Source organism: Dioscorea cayenensis, chromosome 18 (genome assembly GCF_009730915.1).
Source record: "Dioscorea cayenensis subsp. rotundata cultivar TDr96_F1 chromosome 18, TDr96_F1_v2_PseudoChromosome.rev07_lg8_w22 25.fasta, whole genome shotgun sequence".
In the NCBI taxonomy this organism is placed as follows: Eukaryota; Viridiplantae; Streptophyta; class Magnoliopsida; order Dioscoreales; family Dioscoreaceae; genus Dioscorea; species Dioscorea cayenensis.
The window spans coordinates 11,687,044-11,702,964 of record NC_052488.1 but is presented as its reverse complement, the minus strand read 5'-3'; the positions used below and the strand labels follow the sequence as shown (position 1 = coordinate 11,702,964).

General features: G+C 37.3%; 1 protein-coding gene across 1 annotated transcript; it reads right to left on the bottom strand.

Moving 5' to 3' along the window:
- Window positions 1-4,850: 4,850 nt before the first annotated feature.
- On the bottom strand, window positions 4,851-6,753 carry LOC120282786 (uncharacterized mitochondrial protein AtMg00810-like). Its single transcript, XM_039289634.1, has 5 exons — window positions 6,279-6,753; window positions 5,690-5,731; window positions 5,314-5,365; window positions 5,200-5,267; window positions 4,851-4,933 (listed from the first exon to the last, which is right to left on the bottom strand). Exons 1-5 carry the CDS (start codon window positions 6,751-6,753, stop codon window positions 4,851-4,853), a joined length of 720 nt encoding a protein of 239 aa, XP_039145568.1.
- Between the last annotated feature and the right edge of the window lie 9,168 nt (window positions 6,754-15,921).

Here is a 15,921-nt window from a genome sequence, read left to right as displayed (position 1 = left end):
AAGTCATATGCGTTGTTGCAGCATTGAAGCATACAACCTATGTAATCTTCGAGTTAGTGGTAAGTATCTTAGTATTTCTTGTGCAATCCTTTTATGAGTGTGGTTATTAGGTATTCTATGTCGACCCTTCATCTGTTTATACCTCGGCTCATTACAAAACTTGCAAGAAACTTCCGTAGCATCATGTTTCCAATAAACATGCAATTATTTTTGCAAGCATCTATTTTAACCATGCGCAAACCCAATTCATTTATGATTTCCCTATGATGGTAATAATCAGTTGCCATTGTATTATCTGGAGGAAAAACTTCTTTAATTTTGGACATCATTGAATTGAAATCAACCTCAGACATGTTAGCATCGGGCTAGATAGATACTAGTAACAAAAGACAACTGGGAGTGATTGTTACATCCTTCATATATGGGTTGGTCAGCAATTTTTAACACATTAAAAAATCTATCAGATAATTGACTTTTTTCATCAATTTGAAAACCAGAAATTGGCTCATCTAACGGTGATTGTACACTTGGACCAACTTCATCATTACAATGAGATGGGTCCCATGGCAGAATACAAGAGTGTAAAAACTCATACACCATTCTTTGATCCCAAGTCATCTGCTCATAGGCACCCCAATCTAACACATGTTCTACACTTTGGTCACGATCCTCATTTAGGTACTCATCAACTGGGAACAATTCTTTCCCATGACAAGTCCAGTTCCAATAACATCATCTGGCGCTAGAAAATCGTGTATTTTTGCAATTGAAACAAGGACACCTAATTTTCTCACTATTTTTATAAGAGTCATTTTGACTAACTATAAATTGGATGTATTCATCCACTGACACGTCTGATTTGCGTGCGTGTTCTGCAAGTGCACGGGTGTCGAAGTAATAAAATATCTGATGAGTTGGGTAATCGGATCCATAGAGAACGAAAGTGTTAGTAGTAACCACTTCTCAGTTATCTAGTCGAAATCAAGATTTTGATGAAATGAACTTAATTGCAAGAATACGAATAAGCAAGCAAAGGGAAAGTAGAAAACAAGGGAGATCTCAATCAATAAAGATGAGGTACCTGGGCAATGCTCCCCCTAGGATCTAACATGAAGCACAAGATTTACTAAATGTTTCTAAACCGAGTTAGATGAGTCGAGGTAATCCAAGAACAATTGGTCCCTGCCTCCAAGCCACCGATACTAGTCTCTTACAAGGTCCCGGTGGAGAAATCACTCAATCTCTACACCTCACACCCCATATGACCATAATAAACTCTAGAGATACCTAGGAGTGCAACCAATTCCTAAAGATAGATCTAACCCTACTTCTAGACGAAAGATCCTTGATCCCCTACAAGGTTCCGGTGGAAAAATCTCTCATTCTCATGCCTCACACCAAATATGGTTGCATAAAGTCTAGGGAATACGGAGATAAGAAGCCCTCATCGGAAGGGAAAGGGGACACTCCACTATCTCATGACTCACCCTCTCAACCATCTTTAATCTTGGAGTTCTAACCCTAATGGAGAACTCTCTGTCACCAAGGCACCAAATCATGCAATACCAATCAATCACAAGGATTAATATGACATGCAAGTAATGAGAAAACAAGATTAAAACTCAAATAAACTCGGATTTAATAGAAAGCATAAAGTAAATCAATACAAAGATATGATCTGAGGGTTCACATGCCCAAATATCTACTAGGGTTTAGCCCTCCATGGGGAAAATTATAAAGCAAAGAATGATGCAATGAAAAGAAATGAAAACCATGGAATAAAACCCCCTTAAATTAGTGATGATAGCCTTAATGGGTCGCTCAACATCTTGAAGGATCCCTTTCCGAAGCTAGGTTGCTGAAGGCTCCTTTGATGCTATGATGGAGAAAAGATCTATCAAAGTTGGTGAAGAATGCCTCCCAAATTCACCAAAGACCTCCTCTTGAAACCCTAGTCACTTCGCCCTTCAAACGCTAGCAAAAAGTCTCTTCACAAACACGGCTCACATACTCTTCACAAGTGTTTTTGCTGCATACTCTTCACAAATGCGACTCACATACTCTACACATACTCTTCACAAATATTCTCTTCAAAAGTGTTTTTTCTTTAGTACTGCTACAGTGAAATGCTATCGTGTTTGCTACAGCGCTTTATTGCAGTATTCTTCGCAAACACGGCTCACATACTCTTCTCTTGAGGCCACATGGTCAAGCACACGTCCATGTGGTAGGTTATAAGACTTTTCATCTTTGAATCATCATTTGGAAACTCTTGCATTCTTCACACAAGTAGGAACATGGTTGTGTGACTGCCTTTGTGCCCTTCCAACTCACAAATTGACTTGAATTCTCTTGGAAGTTGGCTCACACTTCTATACATGTATATGAGCTCCTTTTGTGTCTTGACTCTTAGGTTGCACAAAAACTCCCGAAATGTGTCTTTATAACCTATCTTTGCTTCTTCTTCTTCCTTCAAGGCATTCACAACCTAATTGCACAAAAGAGCACCAAATACACTTTATGAGATATAAACCATGGTAAAAATAATGCTCAATGCATATAAAACATATGACAAAATATGTCTACTCAAGCACTTATCATCCACCATGGCAATAAATTCATCAGTCAATCCTTTTCATCCAGGTAGATTTTGATTATACATCTACTTTCTTGAAAACATTTTTGGGCCTATGAACAAAATTACATATAGTCATTGTTTTGCATTAATTAGGTCACATTCAATATTTTTAAATACTTATTCCGCAATGTCATTCGACAAATGTCATACAACAAGAAAATAGAATTGGTTGTTAAGTCTGACCAACAAGAAAATTTAACTACTGATTGTTTTTTAATAAGTATGAACAACAGCACAATAGCATAAATGCAAAAATCAAAATAAGTTAATATCATTTGTTTAATCAACTAATAACTAATCAATGAAGCAATATTTAGTTTGCTCTATTAAACTACAGGTTTCATTAAGCATCAAATTCAAAACTTGGGCATACCTTTATCAGTGTCACAAATATGAACTCAATTGCTCAGACCCACAATTTTCTTCCACTTGATAGCTGGCGATTGGTTTATGACATCTAGAACAATAAATAGAAGAGTTAGAATGATATTGAATCAACTCAGCAATGATTCTCTTAATAAGCCAAACATACCTCAATTTCGTAATGAATATGCTTTAAAAAAAATTACTATTACAATTTAGCAAAAAGGATTCTAAGCTTCGATACGGAGTTATACATAATATTGTGGAATCCAAAACTAAATTCGTGTACCTTTAGATCTTTGTATATTTTTGAATGTGGCAGATATGTTCATGTAATGTAATCTTTGCATAAATTAATAAGCACTATGGTTATAACAACAAACTACTCATGGAAGATGAATCAACTTTCTCCAAAATAAATTATTCAATCTTAATTCACTTTTAATTAAACATAATCACTTGGCATCCAAAGCATTATCCTAAGCTTTGACCACTATTGGAATACCATTGTTTGACCAACACAAGACCCACACATTAATACTACTGATAACAATAATTACTACCTACCCTTAACATGAGACATAAGACAAAAAGGCTTTCATTTTTGTAATATATATGGAGAGAAAAAAAGTATCTACAAAAATTCCAAATTTTAATATTATCATCAATCAATGGCCAACGCTTAATATATATTCCAATCAACCAAACCTCTATCTATTGCCAATTAGCCATATAGTTCATCTCATCCATATGTGGGAGAAGTGGACACCCACCTTCCCAGCACATCACATGCTTCGCACATCCTTTTATCTACTATAAAATTATTCAAAGATCATGACAAGTAAATATAACTACCATGCTTTACACCACCCAGATAGAAATAGAGTTTGAGTATCCATCCCAAAATACTCCTGATTTTCCTTGAATAACCTTGCTATCTCGTTTAAAATAATTATAACCACACTAATAAATATTTAAAAAAAAGTGAATATTTTTTTTATTTAGAGATTAATAAAGGGCTATACAATAACATGATTTTCTGAATTTTTAAAATTTTTTGGAATTTAATACTATATTCAATAATAATTAATTGTGGAAAATTGCCTCGATGAGACAAGATTTAGGGGTTTGGCATTGTAATTTATTTTATACAATAACATGGACATTGTAATGTTTTTTTTTTAAAAAAAAAAAACTAAAACCAAACTATACTAAGTACAACATCCATGTTCTTCAAGAAAAATCATATATTTTTTTGCGCATGGTTAATTTATCCATATGAAATTATTATCACATCAAAAAATTAAAAAAACACACACTTTTGAATCTAATACATACATACATATATATACACACACACATCTGGATATCAAAACTAAAGCAACTCAAATCATTTTAATACAGATAAAAAATTACAAACCATAAATTTAAATAATAGTAATAAAATATAATGTTAAGAAACATGGTGATAGTTAACATCAAGGCATTGTAATGCCCAATAACGGGTCAAGTTGCTGCCACTCACCAAGTAATTTATGTGACAACAGATCAAAATATAAAACCGAAATTATTTTATAAATATTTGAATAGTTATAATCATATGATAGAAAGCAAGATACCTATGGCAAAGCTTCAGCTGAGGAACATTATGAGACAGATTGATAACATTGCAAGGATTAAAAATGCAGCATGTTCAAACATTTATAGAAGTTTTAGCATCCACCTTTGGCTTGTGTTGTAGAACATATTTTAGCATGATATAGAGTTTCTCCTGCACAAAAGTTTTAGATTGTAAAACAATAAAAAAAAAAAGCCAAATATAGGACAACAAGTTGTAATCATGTCAAGATTATGAAGATCTGGTAACAGGAAGCCAATAATCAATCACTTCAGTGATCTGAAAAGCTTTTGCATAACTAGTTGCCCTAACACCTAAGAGAAAATAATTTAAAACATGATATATGAAGATTTCATAACTATGAAGTTATAATTATCATCCTTCCAAACAATAAAGCAACAATGATGCATTTAGGCCTGGAACTGGACAATGTAAATCATAAATAAATTCCCTCAATAGAGAAGATATTATGCAGTGGTGGTTAAACCAAGAGAAAGATAAATGTGAAGTTTATAATTAACTCAACTTCCCCACTACTAGAACTGCAGTTGGATTAAAAGTATCAATTGATAATTAGTACACAGAGAGTTAAGACCCAGAGGAACAACTTTCTTATACAAACCAAACACAAAAAACAACTTCTTTGTTCTGGAAAATTCATACAAGATGAAATCAACCAGAAAAACAGAAATACTGAACTGCTTCACTAAAATAGAGATACCAGTTTGTATACAACTCTGATTCCTCTGAAATTCAATACATGAAAAACCAAAAACATGAGCAACAAAAGTCTAATACAAAGTTTTGGTCAAAACTCTCTCAGATTCACAGGAAAATTCACTGAACACACTCAAGAACAGGAAATTTCAGAAAAACATCATTTTTTTAACTCATTAAAACACATAACCTTATATACTTTACAATACTTGGGTACCCAAAAGAAAACTGGCGCTGAGTCACTATAGCACGTGTCTCCACCAAAGTCAAACCAACCGCTTAAGCTTCTCACCGTTCATCTGCCTCGAACTTAAACTTCATCTCAGATCAAATGAATCTCAGCCCTTAGTTACCTTCCAGCCATCTCCTAACAAACTTAACTGATATTTGAACACCTAAAAAGACACAAACACCCTTCCAATTGAAACTATTGACACGGGGACAATTCGGAGACTTCAATCTACGTTCTTCATCACTTCAACTCAAATTCTCTTTTTGCTTCAATTCATCGCGACAAAAACCTCCCCTTAATTGAAGTCGACACACACCCATTTCTCCTCCGAATCGCACATGCTTCGAACATTCAAACACTTTGTGAATATATCTCGCAACTTGAACATTTGTGTTGCAATAATTCAACTCGAAGCTTCTTTTTTTGCTACCAATTCTCGATATGATGGAATTTGACATCCATGTGTTTTTGTTCTACCATGAAGAGCAGGATTCTTTGCAATTGCAATACATGATTTGTTGTCACACCACATTTGAATTGTTGCTTCACAATTTACTTCACAATCCTTCAAAATCTTTTTCCATCCACAAACCATGACAACATGCTCGCACTTAAGGCCACATACTCGACTTCGAGTGGATGATAGGGCTACAATTTCCTGCTTTTTGATGCCCAACACACGACACCGGATCCAACATTAAATATACAACCAGTTGTGCTTTTCCTGTCTTCATTATCTCCACTCCAATCACTATCAGAATATCCTTCAAGCACACATGGGACATTTCTATTGTATTGAATTCCAAAATCATAAGTACCTGAAACATACCTTAGTACTTGCTTTGCTGCTGCCAAATGAATTTTGGTGGGATGAGTCATATGTCTTGATAACAAATTCACAGCAAATACAAGATCAGGCCTAGTGTGTGTTAAATACAATAGTTTACCAACTAGGCTTCTGTAACAAGTTGCATTAGTACTCTCAGCTTCATCATTTAACTGCAACTTTGTACATTGATGCATAGGAACACCCACTGCTCTACATCCTAGCATATTAAATTGCTTCAACAAATCTCTGGCATATTTCTTCTGAGATACATGCACAAAATTCTCATTTTGAAACACCTCCAAACCCAAAAAATATTTCACCAATCCAAGATCTGTCATTTCAAACTCCTTCTTCATAGCCGATTTAAATTCTTCCACCATTTACATTGATGAACTCAAACATAGCAAGTCATCCACATAAACACAAACTAATAACACCCTCAGCTTGATCTCCCAATTTTTTTGTACAAAGTATGCTCAAGAAGACTTTTTACAAAAACCCCCGAGATATGAACCATGCATCAAGCCTTTGCATACCAAGCTCTTGGAGCTTGTTTTTAGCCCTATCATGAGCTTTTTAAATAACTCTGTACACTTGGCCTTCTTTTTCTTGAACTTCAAACCCTTTAGGTTGTGAAACATATACTTCTTCTTCAATTCTGCCATTCGGAAAAAGCTGATTTAATATCTAGGCGATAGATAGGCCAATTTCTTTGAGCACCTAAAGCAAAAATAATTCTCACTGTGTCCATTCTGGCTACAGGAGCAAATACCTCTTCATAATCAACCCCATACTCTTGAGAGAAACCTTTAGCTACAAGCCTGGCCTTGTACCTCTCAATGTCTCCATTTGGCTTCAATTTTGTTTTATATATCCATTTGACTCCAATTTCTTTCTTTCCCTCTGGTAAGTCACATAATTTCCAAGTATCATTTTTCTGAATAGAGTGAATTTCATCTGCCATAGCATTCCTCCAATGCTCATGTTTTCCAGCTTCCTCAAAACTACTTGGATCAGCTACATTAAGAGCATAAGAACAGCTCTCATATAATTCTCTCAGAGTTCTCACCTTTGGTGAAGGAGAATCATCCACACTAGAACCAGACATTTGATCACCAACCCTTTGAGATCTCTCATTATCACTTCCATTAGAAGATGTTGATTCTGTACCATTTCCTTCTATATTTTTAAAATTCCCTGCAACAGAAACTACTCTCTTTTCATGAGATACAACACCATCAGAAGAAGAATTCCCATTTTCAAACAAATGCCAGAATTCAGACTCAAAGAACTTCACATCTCTGCTGATCAAAATCTTCCCAGAATTAGGATCATAAATCTTGTAGGCTTTGGCATCAGAACAATACCCAACAAAGATACCTTTGACAGCTCTATCATCTAATTTTTGAACATGCTGGATAGGTTTGTGAACAAAAGCAATACAACCAAATACCTTTAGATGAGACACCTTAGGTTTATCGCCAAAACCAAGCCTCATGAGGTGTCATCCCGTGAACCGCAAATGTGGGTGATATATTAGAAATATATGCTGCTGTACACACTGCATCTGCCCAGAAATTTTTTTCCAAACCACTAGCCTTAAGCATTCTCTTGGCTTTTTCTACTAAAGTTCTGTTCTTTCTTTCTGCAATTCCATTCTGCTGAGGTGAGTAAGGAGCTGTTAATTCATGTTTAACCCCTTTCTGAGCACAAAAAGCTTGAAATTCACCTGACATAAATTCTCCACCTCTATCAGATCTGGGAATTTTCAACTTGCATCCAGATTGTCTCTCCACATAAGTCATGAATTTTTGAAAACAACTGAACACCTCATGTTTGAATTTTAAAATGTAAACCCAGCACATTCTTGTGAAGTCATCAATAAACAAAAGAAAATATCGGCCTCCATTTATTGCTTCAGTCTGCATTGGTCCACATACATCTGTATGTACCAAATGCAATTTCCTCCTAGCTCTCCATGATTTTCCTGAATTAAAAGGCAACCTTGTAAGCTTCCCATATACACAATCTTCACAGTTCTTAATAACTTGTATTTGAGGTAGACCCATCACCAATTCCTGCTGAGAAAAAACCTGCAGCCCCTGAAAATTCAAATGCCCATATCTCTGATGCCATAGCAGAGAATCATTCTCCTTTTTGCTAACCAAATTCACCTGTTCACAATCTGAAGTGAATTCCACAGGATATAAATTATTCCTGTTTCTATGAATTAACAAAACTGATTCACCTGAACTGTTTAAAATTCTGCACCAATGCTCCTTGAATACAATCTCATAGCCACAGATTGTCAACTGACCAATGCTTAACAAGTTATGAGCTAGCTGAGGAACATACTTCACATTATGTATGAGTTTTTTAATACCTCCTTGCATCAAGACTAGTACTGAACCTTTTCCTAGCACCTCAACATCTCTATCATTGCCAAGCTTCACCACATGCTTTACTGACTCATCAAGACTATAGAATAAATTCTTATTCCCAGTCATGTGATTTGAACAGCCACTATCCAATAACCAAAGAGAAGAGAGAACCTTATCATCACCACCATATACCAGAAATAAGCTCCCATAGTCACTAGCATCATCCTGAGAATTAGAGCTTGAACCTTTCTCAAAGTTTCTGTTTAAAGACCAACAGTGTGCTTGAGTGTGCCCATATCTCTTGCAATTGAAGCATTGGATATTTTGCAATCCTCCTCTATTGAACCTCTGTCCACCAAATTGTCTTTGTCCCCTTGAGAACCTTCCAAATAGTCTTGTACTTCCTCTGCCTCTTTGCCATGTATTAATATCGAACACTCGCTGCCTTTTGTCCAGACTTTGCCTTTTGATCCGAGACACCTCCACCTCTACAATTTCCATCAAACCTGCCTCTTCCTCTGAAATTGAAACTTCTACTTCTACCTCTCTGCATAGACCTTCCACCTCTTGCCTCCCCTTGAACCGCAAAGGATTTATCTACATTTCTCTCAGAAAATTGATTGTACCTGGCCTCATGTGCCTGCAAAGCACTACTAAGTTCATCTAGAGTTATTGTCTTTAAATCCCTTGCTTCTTCAATTGATGTCACTCGCATGAACAAACCCTCGAGGAGAGACTTCTCATCACCTTCATAACAACTTCAATTTCCTTCATCTCTGTGCCCATACCTCTGATCTGATTCACTACAGTAAGCACCCTGGTAACATATTGCTGAATTGTTTCTTCTTCTTTCATTTGTAGTAAATCAAACTTCTGCCTCAAGGTCTGCATTGCCCTAACGTAAAACCATCCTCAAGGAGCCTTTGATTTTTCATTTTTTTGAGATGTTCCCAAGCTTCTTTTTGTTGTCCGAAAACCTCACCAACCTCGTGAAGTATAGACTCATCAACAGCCTGCTGCAATAGAAAAAAGGCCTTTGCATCTTCTTCAATTTCTTTTTCTGTAGGCTTCTCTTCACTAAACCCTTTTTCAATTATTTTCCATAGCCTTTGGGACCTAAAAAAAGTTTTCATCCTGAAACTCCAGTGTTCATAGCCTTCTCCTTTGAAAATTGGCAGTAGAGGATGAGAAATCTCTGGTGTTGGTGTAGATGAAGAACTAGATGCCATTTCTATTTTCCTCAACAATCACTCCAAAAAACTTCTCTAGATCAAACCTCACAACTGAAATACCACCTCTCAACACACCAGCAAACAAACACCAACAACTCTAACCTCGCAGCTCTGATACCACTGATAATTAGTACACAGAGAGTTAAGACCCAGAGGAACAACTTTCTTATACAAACCAAACACAAAAAACAACTTCTTTGTTCGAAAATTCATACAAGATGAAATCAACTAGAAAAAAAGCAATACTTGAATCGCTTCACTAAAAATAGAGATACCGGTTTGTATACAACTCCGATTCCTCCGAAATTCAATACATGAAAAACCAAAAAAACATGAGCAACAAAAGTCTAATACAAAGTTTTGGTCAAAACTCTCTCGATTCACAGGGAAAAATTCACTCGAACACACTCAAGAACAGGAAATTTTCAGAAAAAAACATCATTTTTTTAACTCATTAAAAACACATAACCTTATATACTTTACAATACTTGGGTACCCAAAAGAAAATCGTACTGAGTCACTATAGCACGTGTCTCCACCAAAGTCAAACCAACCGCTTAAGCTTCTCACCGTTCATCTGCCTCGAACTTAAACTTCATCTCAGATCAAATGAATCTCAGCCCTTAGTTACCTTCCAGCCATCTCCTAACAAACTTAACTGATATTTGAACACCTAAAAAGACAGAAACACCCTTCCAATTGAAACTATTGACACCAGGACAATTCAGAGACTTCAATCTGCTGTTCTTCATCACTTCAACTCCAAATTCTCTTTTGCTTCAATTACTGCTGACATCAATGGCATGAAGAAGCAACTACGAGGGAAACAATTACAGAAAAATAATTTAAAGAATGATATATGAAGATTTCATGCCTACGAAGTTATAACATATACATTTCAGAAGTTATAACATGAAGAAGCAACTGTGATGAAAAAATTACAAAAAACATACAACATTATGAGACAGATTGATAATATAGAAAAGATTAAACTAACAATCTGAAATAGGTACCTCATGAACTGGAAAATCTAAATGGAATACAGAGCTTTGAGTTTGAGCTTGTTTGGTAAACCTATTGATAGGAAATATCAAAGAAAATATTGATCACAATCTCTGAACAAATCAAGGAACAATGGTTGTGTGTTTAATACATGCAAAGATATCCCTTTTGCAATATCTTTCTCTTCAGGTTATCAGCTCCAAAATATCTTCTATTATCCCAATTTTTGTATGGAAACAAAATCAATTTACCGAAACTCCTGCAAGCACCATAAACAATGAAGAAATCTGCTAAGAATTCAAGAATATTAATATAGAAAATTGAAACACAGATATCAATACCAACAAGAATAAAATTACAATGTTTGAGAAAAAAAATTGTGGTATGATGTTTCACAAACTCACTGAATATGAGTAATAGATTTCATCGGCTACACAAAAATGTAATATAAACTCCGGGTTTTGGAAAGTTAAGGGGCTTCCTCATCATCAACACAGACAAAATAAACATTCCCAATTACAAGAAAAAAATCTCAGAAAGACTCATCCATCTATTGCATGGGTCATAACTTTATTAGCTTGTCCTTATAAATTTTGGCCATCACACATGGCAAGTTAATCCCTCATGGATATGGCATCAGTCAATGTTTATATGAGTATTAGTATGTTGAATAGTATGGCTAGTGGATGCACTCTCCACAAGTATACGGGTTGCACACAGGTAGTAAAGTGGTACCTGTAAGGGGTAGGGTTGTCGAACCTCAGGGATTGGACTTAAAGTACTAACACTTCTTCTGATATCTAGTTAAGTAAGAATTGGGTTGTTTTAAACAATAGAAACAAGCTAATAAGGAAAGAACAAATGGAGATGTCAGGTGATTAGGATTGAGACCTTAACAACAAGAGAGCAATGCCCCAAGGAGCTATAACATGCTGACTTACTTTTAAGGCCTACCAGATACATTCTAAGATTCAAGTGTGTGCTCAAAAGCAATGTTGCATCTATGGTTCTCACATACACCAAGTTTTATAACTGTGCATTTCAAACACAACAAATTTTATAATTACACAAGGTAACTACAACTATGGTAATCCATACACCAAGTTTTATGAAAGTAACCGTGCACATCAAAGTCATCAAGTTATGCAACACAAAATTTAACCCAAGAATCAAAAGAACTCTGTAAACATTAAAAGCAAGTAGTTAAGGCATACAAAAAATCATAGTTCATGTCCCAGGGTACCATGGACAGTTAGCCCCTCATGGACAGGTATAATGAGGAAGATAAAGAGAAAGAACCAAGGGAAGTAGACATGAATCCCTTAATCATAAGATAATCTTCCTAGTCAAGCTGCAATATGCTAATTCCAATTTCCTTGTGCCTCTAACTAGTTCTTGATCCCCTTAGAAGGTGTGGTGAAGCCTAATCTTCCCTCTCCTCAAAGTCCTCCCAGTGGAGAAAAAAATCCCTGAACAAAGCTGAGAGTGAAACCCTGAAATCTGGAGTAAAAAGGGCGGTTTCGGGCTCGACACAGGCTAAGCACAGTCGTGCTTAGACCGTGTTTCCTCGGTTGGGCTTTTGAGTGAATTGGTCGAGTGCTCGCTTGAATTTTCTAGTGGGAGGGGGCATGATCGTGCTTGGACCGTGTTTCACTTGAGTGCGATCGTGCTAGGAGTAAGCGAAGTATGCTTCCCCTATTAAGCAGAAAATGCCTCATACCTGAAATATTCAGTGAGAGGAACACGCTCGTGCCCAGACCGTGTTCAGCCTGAGAGCACCCTTCTGCTTGAGTTTTCGTTGGGCATTCCTCCAGGCAGAGATAATCAGTAGGATAGAGCATGATCTAGCTCTGCCCGTGTTCAACTTGAGTGTTTAGCAAATATCTTTGTTCTTCGCTCGTTTCATCACCGAATTCACTCCAAATTGCTTCGAACCCCAAAATCCTGCTCACTGGACAACTATACCCAGAATAGCACCAAATATACACAAAATTATGCTAAAAGATGAGAAAATTAATGAATTTAGGGTAAATAAATATGATATGAAATACACTCATCAAATACCCCCACACTTGAAAGTTTTCTTGTCCTCAAGCAATCTCACATCACTCATTAAAAGAAAGGATGAGTGCAATACTTCTGATCTCAGGAGAATGACAAATTCTCAAGTATGGGGGAAACCATGAGGGTTAGACCAACAATAATGCACAATAAAAGGCTACGCTTTTCCTTTAAAGACCTCGTGTGTGTATGAAACCCTAAATTGAGTGCCCCAAAGTCTCTAGGAATTAATCTATGCTTTTGACCATTATTCCAACTAGACATAGTGGGTAGTAGCTTCATACACCCTAGAGGTAGCCTTTTCCCTTGGTAGGTCATCAGATGTACACTTGCAATGCCCAAAATTTGACTACTCAAGAGCGGCTTTCATTCTAATAAGGCGATAGCTCTTTCTACCATCTTTTTACACACCGAATTTTGAAATTGACTGGTAGGGCATCCAAATTGAGCAATCTAACTTCCATTTTTTTTATTCGAAGAGGAAAACTAAACTTCATCCAAAGCGAAAGGTTATCATCGTAGAATAGGTCGCTCCACAATTATTGTAAATTGATGAGGTCTTAGGTCTTTAGAGTAATAGAGAGTCTACATTTTGGCTCCAATTAAGGCACTAACAAACATGGTCCCCTAAGTTTAAGAATTTCCAACAAAGTAATCATAGATCATCATTAGCAAAGCACTCAACCATAAAAAGCAAGCATGCAACCCCCTCACCCCACCCACCCACCCACCCACTTGAAAGCTACATTGTCCTCAATGTAGAAATGTATATAATGTATATAAAAATTTGAGAACAACACAACAAAACGGAATTGAAATGAATTTCCTGAACACGGAGAGTGATGAGGCACTCTCAACGTGTGTGCTATCCAACTCCAAGCAACCACACAATCCCTGAGATGAGTGGAGAGACACAAGTGAAACCCAGGGAAATCAAAATAAAATAAAAATACTAAAGATAACAAAACAACAAAATATAAAAGCAAAGCAAAAGTAATCAAACAAAAATGTAGCAGGGGACTCCCCTTGCTACCTGACTACAAATGATGGAAATAAGAACACAAGAATAGAAACAAGGGAAAGGACTAGTGTTGTGGCTGTCCGGAAGTTGCGCTATCAAGCAGAAAATCATTGCCAAAAGAAGTAGAGCTAGCGTGAGAGCCCAAATAAGATGTATCAACTCCAATATGACGTGTGGGTCACACAGGAGAAACTGGCTCAGGAGATAACCGCATACTTAAATGCTCAGCAATACATGCCATGCCGCTCTGTACCGATGTAAATGCTACTAAGGAATAGGTAACCTGGTCTGGGTGACTAGAGGGGGCGCGAGGTGGCGAACGCGACCGCTATCGCGAAGTGGTAGTGGCCAGCGGGGAGGAGAGAGTAGCATCAGCAAAGGTAGTGGTAGGGACAGTATCAGAGTGCTGTCAGACTAGGTACTCAACCTCCCTGGTTGTTTGGACATGTTGCAACATCCCCATCGACCTCAGTGTCTCAAGGGTCATAGATGCAACACCGCCAACTATCCTCATCCTGTCAATCCCTTCTAGAATGCCCGTTTGAGTAGACATGTGATATAGGGGCCAACAAAGAGAGCGCCAATGCGAGGGTTGGTCCCCTAATGGGAGATGAAGGTGGAATCCATCCATCATGCTTAGAAGAAAGTCAAAGTCACGGCTATTGACAACCCCAGTACTATTGCCACGCCCCATCAAAGTGTGACTGAGGATGAAATGGATATACTGGAGTGCCGGAGTGCGGAGGGTGGTGGCCTTGGTCTAGCGAAGATCATAAGTAGGAGAAGTGCTTAGCTACCTCCAAGCGTCCTCCAGTGACTCTCTAAGTGGTCGGGAAATCAACAATGCATCGTATTCAAGAGTCCGAGTGAACTCCGCATCATAAAGCCCAGCCGAATAAAGAAGTCAGTGAGACTCATCCGTAGCATCGTGCCAAATGCCTGAAACTGGATGAAATCAGCAAGATGAAATGCAACGGTCCTCCGGGATAACTCAAACGTGGCTAACACCTCAAGCACCAACTGCTTTTAAGTGTTATCAGTGATATGGAATAGCTGCCACCAAGCTCCGACACTCAATAACCGCTGAACCTCTACCTCCAAACCAACCTCACAGAGGACATCCCAATCAATTTCCCTCAATTTGCCAAAAAAGGCGACGAGAAAGTCGTGCATAGTGATCTTGGTGTGACAGAGTATGAAAGGTAGGCACATAGTCAGTGTTAAGAGTGGATGCCTTAGTTCTGGCTTCTTGGATGCAATGTATTTCCTAAGCATGATTTATAAGAGAAGATGAAGACAATCAGTAAACAGCTGTCAAGAAAACAGGGGAACAGAATCGTGCCAAGGACATGCAAATTGTGCTCAACTAGGAAAACACGATCATGCATCGAGTGGCCATCTTCCCCAATGAGCCCTCACTCGTCTCGCAAGAAAACTCGGTGATTTCAAAGAAAAATGACATTTATGAGGAGTTGAAACAAGCATTAAATCAAGATGATGGATAATGGAAACCCCAAATCAAACAATTAAGTTAAATGGCGGCTTACCAAGATCGACAGAGAATGTGTGAAAAGTAGTGATTAAATGCAACAAAGTCTAGCAAGATACGAAACAAAACTCACGAAAACAATAGCCGAAGAGAAGAGGTAAAAATGTGAGAAATGGAGTGGAAGGATGCGATCAGGGGCTAAATTTTGAAATGGAAGGGTGGAAACTGAAGGGTCACGATTGAGCACGCATAGAGAACGTGCATGCCATGGCCATCAAGATGCTAGGGGTAAGCACGATCGCGCTTAGGGCATGTCCTTCCCCCTAATTATCTCAGGA